This window comes from Manihot esculenta, chromosome 5, assembly GCF_001659605.2.
Source record: "Manihot esculenta cultivar AM560-2 chromosome 5, M.esculenta_v8, whole genome shotgun sequence".
NCBI classification, from domain to species: domain Eukaryota; kingdom Viridiplantae; phylum Streptophyta; class Magnoliopsida; order Malpighiales; family Euphorbiaceae; genus Manihot; species Manihot esculenta.
Window position 1 is genome coordinate 5973407 of NC_035165.2, and position 9451 is coordinate 5982857.

Here is a 9451-nt window from a genome sequence, read left to right on the forward strand (position 1 = left end):
CAAGCTCGGTCTATACATCATATGTTTCAGTTTTTATATTAAAGTTTTGATCATGTATGGGATTTGACCAGGTGATAGGATGTATGTTAGGCTTGCTACGGGTCCCGGCGGCCTTAAGCCGATCTGAATCCTAGCGCCGGTAGCGGTTCGGGCCGTTACTAAGGAGTATCGGTTTCCGGGTCGTTACATGAGGTAAAACGGTCTCCGGAGGTCTCCAAGGTTTAAAACTTTAGATTTGAACTCAAATATTCAAAAACAAGGGAAAGCTCATGAAATTACTAAGAGATTTGAAGGAAAAATAACAAAAGCAAACAAGGGAGGGCAAGGACTCATCTTTGCCCGAAAATGGAGAGAAAGCTCTCTCATTTTCGAGCTGAAGGCCTCTTATAGGTGGCAGGAGAAACCACCTTCGGCGGCAGAACTTGAAGGTTCGGCGCCCGAACCTGGGGCTTGCTTGAAAACTCTTTTTTTTCTTTCTTTTTTATCACAAAACCCTAAGAAGAATTCTCAAATTCATTTTATGAAAACCTTATTTTACCCTTCTAAGGAGATTCCAGTTTCGAGATTTCGGATTCCAAAGGGATTCCGTCGGAATGTTGGAATTCTGACGCCGGAGCTTAGCCAGGTATTCCAGCTTGACTTTAAGGAATAGGACCTGTGAGATGAAAAAGACGATCAGGGAACTACCGGAAAAGTTTCCGGTGGAGACCCTCTGACACTCCAATCAGATCTGAAAACTTCATGGAGTTAAGGGAAGTAAAACAAAGAAGAGAAGAGAATGGTAGTTCTGGATTCTCCCTGTGTGACCGCGAGAGAGAGGAAGATAGATCATTTTTCAAAGAAGGAGAGCTCCCTTTTTTAGGGTTAATCTAGTGCATAAATACCTTTGAATAAAATTAATACTTCTAGTGCCATGTCTCCTTCTGATAGAGCAGAGATGCTTTTGTGTAGGTGTGTTAAGCAGTACATTAATAATGGGTTATAGGACAATAAACGCGGAGCTAGCCAGTTCGTACTCTACATGCGCTTATGATCCTTATGCTGAACCAAGGAGACGACCAACTCATAAGAGATCGGCATCTTTGCCCTGACTTTATCAGGTCGCGTCAGTCTTATCCGACCTATTTAGAAATGAGTTCCTTCCAATTATTAAGGTCGACCATATCGGTATTCAAAACTTTGGTGTAGTATGAACTTTTGAAGAGGTCGGTCTGGAGGAGTGTTCTGGCCTTGAGTAAACTCAAAAGTGTTACTGGTCTGATTTTTTATATTCAATAGGTCGGATTTCTTAGTGCTCGATAAAATATTTTCGATTTACGTATACACGTGTCATAATTTTGGATCCTATTTTTTTTATACTTTATCACGATCTTGGTCCTATTTTTTATACTTTATCAGAATGCAAGAGGGGAGAGGAGTTGAAGCTTTAAGTGAATAAAGAAGAGGTGCTTGGATCATTGCTGTCAGGTTCTCCAAAGATCATAGAATAAATTCCGGTTGGAAAAAGATCCGAAGATGATTTGCCCAGTCAAGTACAAGACCTGCTACACTACTACTGGCTAAATGTTAATTTGCTTGAAAGACGACTGCTGGAATTACTGAAGGTGTCTCTTGACACATCAAAATTCAGAACAGAAATCTGATCAAATTGCTGTAGAACGTTCAACGGTTATCTGGGAATTCGCTATCTTGTTTAAGAAGGCACTTGGAGGATATATCATACAGATTCACACATCCTGCTGAGAAAGAGATTGGGAATCGAAGACAAGCAATAAGAGCACAGATAATTTGTTTAGGGGAAAAAAAAAGATTAAATCCGAATGACTTTCTAATACAAAATTCTGACCTCTACAGGAGCTAATTCACACTCTGCATACTTAAAAGCTCAACTACCCCTAAAGCCCTACATGATTGGCATCACAGAATTGTGTACTGACCAACGCTAGAACTCGATCTACCAAGGAGAAAAGGGAGTAATGAATTGAAATAACAAACTTGTTTGGCAACACATTCAGGCCTCGTTTGTGCAATGACAAGCTCCTTTAGAGCAAGAACTGCACAATTGATACCTATCCTTAACTTATGCTGCTTAGGCATCAAGGCTGCCTCATGCTATCCTGCCTATTTTCCTTCAACGCTGACGCCAGTTTCAGATGCAGATTCTGTCGCATGTGTTTCAATGGAAGCTAAGGCGAGAAGCCGCCCTCTTTGAGCCCGGGGCGGAAGATGCTTTGCAGGTTTTCTTGATCCTACAGTCCAGGGTAAGAAAACCCCAGTCCCACCGCGAGGGATCCTTTTTGGACTCAACACCATAGGGCGCACTGGAGCTAGCATCACCACTGGGGTACGAAGCACTCCCCATTTGGTCATGGTATCCATTGTCTCGTACCCTCCAAGAGCTCCATTTGGCATTGCATATGGACTTGGAATGTTCGGTTGCCACAGGGTCATGGCACCAGCCACTGAATTAGTTGGTGAAGACTGGCCTGGATTGGCATCTGGCCGCACTTTGAAGAATGTGATGCTGACCCTTTTGCTTGGAGATGGGCACATGACATGTCTTGCCACATCAGCACTGTTTCCTCTCATTACCAAAAGAGACCTGCAAGATTACAGAAAATCAAGAAATAAATCAACTTGTCCACTAGTAATTACATAAATAGAATGCTGGCAAATGATAACTTCTTAAGAAAAATTCAGTAAGCTCTATTTAAGTAGACAATCTATAGTTATGGATGCAGCATGATACACTTGAACACCTCTGTTTCCCTGCTTTGTTGTCACAATAAGCAGAGTGGATGTAAAAAACAGGCCTTATGGGAGAAAGAGGACCACAGGTGGCATGGTGACAAGTAACGAGACAACATTTCATTACTTTAAGGCAGTTAAAGTCCACCAGGTTTCAAGACTTATCCAGTTTCTTCATCGCTAATCAGTACCTACCAGTAGTAATAGAGAGTCACTTAAGTCACTTTCTTAAATGAGAAACTTCCAGAATTCCAGTCAAACGGCTTTGATGCAGGTTACCAACGCTTGCTAGTTTATCCCGTCCATTAACATCCAGAAATGAAGTGCTATCATCAGATATGAGAAACAAATAAACACAAAAAGATAATGGGAATATTATTGCTATAACATATGGTCTTCGAAATTTTGTAGTTGAAATTGCTAATATTACTAACTTTATCATTTATGCCTTCCCCATATTTATATAGTTTTCTATTCAATCCACCACCATCACTTACAGGCAAAAGCCACGTTGCTATCATATTAATCTATGTGTAAATACATTTCAAAGAAACTTCAAGTGTGTACCCTTCTTTCAATGAAAGCATGAGTGGACCCCTATAATTCCCATCATTGTCACTCACAAGAGTACGTCCAAAAGCCATTGTTGATTCAGACAGGAGAAGAGTAGATACTGGTTGGTCCAAATGGGGTGGCTTCTGAAAAGGCTGTGAATACTCATCCTGCATTTAAAAGAATGCCCATCTGTTACCGTCATCTCTTATTTTCTCATGAATAAACTTGCAGATCGAAGAAGTTCATACCATAAACCCAACCGTATGATGTATTCTCCTATACATGATCCATCTAGTTAACAACAAAGAGAAACACAAAGATTTATAGAACATAAATACCTCATCAAAGAAATGAATGATGCAACCATTTGGTTTTTTATATTCTGGTATTAGTTGCCACTGAACCAGATGATTGATGACACCTTCAAGCAGCACCGGAATTGGTTCTATGTTACCTGAAAAAATTGAACAATCGTGAAATGCTTGATATTTTTTTTTCTCCCAAAATCTAAGTAGAACATATGTAGGGCATGGTAAGATAAGCTTACTTGTTTGATTGTTGCTTGAAGCTTCCTCCTTTATGTGCCCAAAGATCGGAACGCCAAGCTGAATCAGCTCTCTCTTGTTTCCCTTCATCTGCTTGTTGAATAAAATAAAAGTCTCGCCTACGTTCAACATTTCACAAGATCCAATTAGTTTCCATGAACAAAAAGTGTTGTCTATCAAAGACAGGTTTTCATCACAGTCAAATTGGAATTTTGACAAACATTATATCGAGAAGGAAAGAACAAAAGAGGCAACAAAAATTCAGTAAATTAGTCGTAACATATGCATACAGCGAAAAATGCTGCAACTGTGTTTACAATAGTGCCTTCAAACCCTTTATATCAACAATTATGATAAATATAATAACAACTAAAAATAAATGAGTGAAATGAAAAATGTATAAAAATTCAATCTCCTAACTTTAGAACATAAAGGAAACCCCGAAGAAGCAGCTTCACCCCTCTATTACCCCAGACATGCTAGTTAATTAGACTGTCTGTAGGTGCTCTGTTTAAAATTGAGCTGGGATGGACTTGGAGGTTTCAGCAACGCAACATGTCATGAGCAAAACTTAACGCAGCTTAGTTTGATGAGGTTATTAAAATGGATGGCTGAACATGGTCATATTAGAACAAAGCTAATGTGAATTACCATGTTAAATTTCATTCGGATATTCTCAACTGAGCTCAATCATATAAATAGAACAAAGAGAAAATTCACCTGCAAGCTCTCCATTCTGACCAGCAACTCGGAGTTCATTGACGAAGTCAGTCAACTTAGATAGCTCAGAATCAGTGAAAACGTCCTCATATAACTTTAGACCTTTAACAACATTCACCTGCCAGTTGTAATATCTCTCAATCAGTAACAGCTGGCTGCTTTTCTAACAGCATATACTATTAAGGATATGTACTCTCTGTATTCCATCTTCTCTAAGGAAATAAGGATTTTAAATTTTGAATTAAAGAACTCGCCATGTGCCCTTTCACTTGTTCCTTGGCTGTGAATCCTTTTGTCAACTTGATTTGATCAGGACGCACATTGCAATCTTCATGGTTGGAACAAATGTCAATGCTATCACTAGTGGGCTGCACTTCTTGAGATCCTGCATTCCCAAAATAAGAAATGAAATGAACCCATTTACGCCCCGATATAGGATCTTTTATTATCAATATCAAACTTAAGACTACCAATCACACAATTAACTTGGCACATTAAAAAATAATAAAATAAAACCAATTTTAGAAAACTACAAACAGGGGGTTGATAATGCGTGTAGACCTATGATGACGCAAAAGAAGTTTGGTGGAAACTCTACCACACAACAGTTTACAAGCCTGTCTATGGCTTCTTTTAACTGGATAAACATGGTGCAATCAAAATACGACAAAAAAAAAAAAAAAAAAAAAAAAAAGAAGAAGAATGTGGTGTAGGACCTCTATGAACTATAAAACAAAAAACTTAACTTGGCTAAATACAGAGAAATCATATATTAAACAAAAAAATAATGTCCCATAATTATTTTTTTTTTGGTACCTTAAACCTAACTATGTCTCAACAAAATATCATACATCATTCAAGATCATATTTTCCTTGAAAAACTTTAAAGCATTGAATACGCAAGCGTAGAACTCGATGAATTGATGTTGCTTTACTTTACCTTTTTCTTTTTCTTCTTTTATGTATAAAGACTTTCATTACAACATAATAACACAAACCTGTTCTCTAATTAAGATAAAGATTAAATTGATTAAACATTTAGAACTCAAAGCGATTCTAAGTTTCGTAATTAGCATATTAGACCAAGTATAAACAAACTTGGAAGTATAAACAGCAGTACAATACGCAGGCACCTAATAATTCTCGCACATGAATACCATCACCCATGTGAATTGCATTTATAATTTAATATTCTATTTATTATATTATTGATAGTTATTCCATTGTCTAATCATTATATCATCATCACCACCGCGACACTATTTTTGCCTATTGGGCCACGCATCTCAGCAGCTGCTCTGCTTCGTTTCTTGACTGTTGGTAAATATTTGTCCTATTTACGACGAAGTTGTCACTGTCAAATTTACACCACATGAGCAAACCTACGTAAAAGGAAAGGTTAATTCAGTTTTCAGCGCAACACAAGATTCGCATCTTGAATCGGCTTATCCGGCCTACCCAAACGCAGTTCCCCAATTTGTCCACCCTCATAGGAAGGTCCACCCAACAACCACTGAGTTGACCCGGCAATTCGGCCCAGTCAAAAGAAACCACCCAGTCCCACAACGAGTCCTATATAAATGGAACTTAGGGATTGGCGAACCATAAAGTTTGTCAAATCGCAACAACTCATACCACGTGGAGTGTTGAAATAGCAGCCATGACGTCAAACTTCAGATTGACGGTTAATATCACACGCCGCCTGTAATAAAATCATTGCACACCTCTCCACGCAGTTGCATCAGAACTTAAGGGTAGGGTATTCCGAACAAACTGTATCACCGGATGCAGACAAGTCCTTCACCACCTCGAAACACTCAAACCCCCTAAAACCTCGATATAATATCAAGCGCATCGTATAATCGCTTTTCTTTTTCCTTAAAAAAAAGTACTAATTTTTTTTATTGCTGTAGAAAAATAAGAAAGTAAGTTTTAAAAATTCATGAAAAGAAAAAAAGAAAAAGTTCTGAAATTCTGGATTCTGGAAATGCCTTTTAAAAACAAACTCATTGATCAATCAAAACGGCGTCTCTCAGTGTGTCTAACGGTGCGTTGAAATCAAAGTCAGAGAAAACTGCAAACGAGGATTTGAATCTCGGATCTGATGGACAAAAAACCTATTTCTGTTTCATTCCTGGGAAAACGGAGGAAAAAAATTAGTTATTTTATCTTAGAAAATACGAATACGATAAATTTACAGATATACATGTATACAAACCTCGAGACATAAAGCTCTGCGAAGCGAAGCATTTCACACACTGCTAAAGATTTTCTTTCTTAAAAAAAAAAACCGAAAATGATCGAAAATGAAAAAAAAAGGAGAAAAAGAAAGAAAGCTAATCTTAATGATTTTCATTTAAAAAAAAGTGGTGACAAAACAATGGAAATGTTCTACCCTGTGATGGTCGTCCCTCGCAAATTCCAAGAACAAACAAAAAATCATAAAAAGCCTGTTCGGCACTCGTCTAATTAAAATTCTCATTCCAACTATATACGAGAGGACAAAAAGCAAGTTCCTTTATGAGAAAGTCATAATTTTGAAGATGAAGATTATACTTACCTGAATCAGTAATATCGCTATCTGGCGAGTCATCCTCCTCCACAATCTCGTAGCCATCGCCACCTTCATCAACACCATTTTCCGTGCTTTCCGTCGCTTTTTCAATGACTTTTTCTTCCTCAGCCAAACACAACTCCTTCAACACCACCTCACTCTTCTTTTCACTTTCACCATTCTTTTCATTCAATTTCCTCTCCGCTAGTCGCTTTAGTTCCACTGACACGTCAGCGATTGAGTGATATTTCTGCATCTGGAGCACTGGGATCCAGTTCAGCCTCCTCCGATGAATGGCCGCGAATACCTCTTCGTAATCAGATCCTGTTCCTCCGCTGAGCTGCGCCAGGTGACTGCAGAGCGCATCGATTATAGCGTTGGCAGCTGCGAATTCCCCTCGAAACCAGGCGAGAATCGCGTCCTTGGCGAACGCGTCAGCCACCATCATCGGCGGCGTTTGTACTGGAACCACAGTGGGCCCCACTGCAGGTGCTCGATCCGTCGGCGCTGCTATCCCGGCCGCCATCGGCATCACTTGCAAGTTGGCTAATGCTGTTGATAGTCTGTCAGTATAATTCAGCTCGGTCGGGTGTTCTGAGCCTCCGAGATATCGGAAGGGGGTGTTGCCCGCCGGTCAGGGTTGAGAATATGGGGTTGTGAGGACTGGACAAAGTGAAGGAAATAGAGAGAGAAGCAGATGAAAACAGAGGTTTGTATCACACATGAGGTTTTGGTTGAATGAACTGGTATATATTTGGAAAGGCTTATGGCACGCCCGTACGATGAGGGGGCCAGCGAATGACATGTCAGTTTAGGAGAGGTGGTGACGTGGCAAACCAGAAGTGAAGGTTGGTTGGCCGGGGAAGATGGTTAGGTCCTTAAGACTATGGGGTTCGAGAATCGAGACAATATATGGTGGAGTTTGAGGGGAAGGTGGAACCGTGGAAGTGGCCATAATATAAGAAATTCAAATTAAGGCACGGGCAAAGCATTCGTCATTTCATTTTTATAATAATTTAATTAATTGCGAACTAATTCACCAAGAAATTTCAAAAAGTTGGACCAGCATTACTTTTATTTTTCAATCATATAATTAATAAGACAAACATTTAAGAAATTAACTATTAATTTAAAATAAAAAGTTAGTATTTTTTTATATAAATTTGAAGGATAAAATGATTACAATATACAGATATCATACTTTTCACAATAAAAATGCAATATGTTTCTAGACTTTCTAAAACATTTCAATATTAAAAATGACCAAATTATTCACTCGATCAATTTGTCTCCATCCATATTATAATTAATAATAAGAAATAAAAAGCCTCTAAACACATAATAATAGTTGGCTTGTACCAAAGGTCATTGTCGTAATTCACATGACAGGCAGACAGTTTCTGTTAATATATATATATATACTTTTCTGGACCTTCCTTATAAAAATTTAATAATTTTATTTGAAATAAATATTTAAGAAACTAGCCATTATTAAAAATAGAAAGGTGAGTTAGAAGTTTATTTTTTTATAGAAATTTGAATGATAAAATAATCACAGCTAGAAATTTAAACATTAAATAAATTATTATTTTCATTTATTTATTTTAATTAAAATTGTAATTAATAATAATAATAAAAAACACATAAAATATATACTAATAGATAATTTGCTTTGTGAGAATAATAGTTAGCTTCTACTAAAGACCATCGTCCTGATTCACATGACAAAGTAGGCGGCAGCCACCATTGCTGTTAATGTATATATATATATATATATATAATTCTACCTGGACCTTTATTATAAAAACTAAAATCTAGTTGCATAAATTTATATGAGATAAACATTTAAGCCATTAATTAAAAATAAAAGGGTGAGCAGTTTGATAATTTATTTTTGATAAAAAATTAAAAAAATAAGAGAAAACACATAAATATATACTATTTTACAAGAGGCCATCCCCTAATTCATGTGCCAAAAGCTGGGTATTACTTATAAAAAATAATTTTATTCGACATAAATTATTACTAAATTATTTACTCGATTTAACTGTTTCAATTAAAAACTTAATTAATAATAAAAAAAAAACTTATACAAATAGAGAAATTGCCCAAGGAAAAGAAAAGTTAACTTATATCAAAGGTCATCCCTTTAATTGACGTGTCAAAAGTAGGCAGACAACTTATATACATAACTCATTTTGGACCTTCCTTATAAAAATTAAAAAAAAAATAATTAAATAATTTTATTTAAAATAAATATTTAAAAAGTAGCCATTAATTTAAAATAAAAAGGTGAGTCGTTAGTAATTTATTTTTATTATAATTTGAA

General features: G+C 36.9%; 1 protein-coding gene across 1 annotated transcript; it reads right to left on the reverse strand.

The window, feature by feature from the left end:
* Nucleotides 1-1768: 1768 nt before the first annotated feature.
* Nucleotides 1769-7999, reverse strand: LOC110615658 (RNA demethylase ALKBH10B). Its single transcript, XM_021757654.2, has 7 exons — nucleotides 7129-7999; nucleotides 4823-4953; nucleotides 4569-4686; nucleotides 3851-3967; nucleotides 3642-3757; nucleotides 3316-3470; nucleotides 1769-2602 (listed from the first exon to the last, which is right to left on the reverse strand). Exons 1-7 carry the CDS (start codon nucleotides 7652-7654, stop codon nucleotides 2122-2124), a joined length of 1644 nt encoding a protein of 547 aa, XP_021613346.1. The 5' UTR covers nucleotides 7655-7999; the 3' UTR covers nucleotides 1769-2121.
* Between the last annotated feature and the right edge of the window lie 1452 nt (nucleotides 8000-9451).

Bases quoted from the DNA above. Each gene is read 5' to 3' on its own strand.
- LOC110615658 (XM_021757654.2), bottom strand. From the start codon at position 7,654: ATGCCGATGGCGGCCGGGATAGCAGCGCCGACGGATCGAGCACCTGCA. The intron at 4,954-7,128 runs GTAAGTATAATC...TTGGGAATGCAG, and splicing joins TAGCGATATTACTGATTCAG to GATCTCAAGAAGTGCAGCCC. The intron at 3,758-3,850 runs GTAAGCTTATCT...CAATTTTTTCAG, and splicing joins TTCAAGCAACAATCAAACAA to GTAACATAGAACCAATTCCG.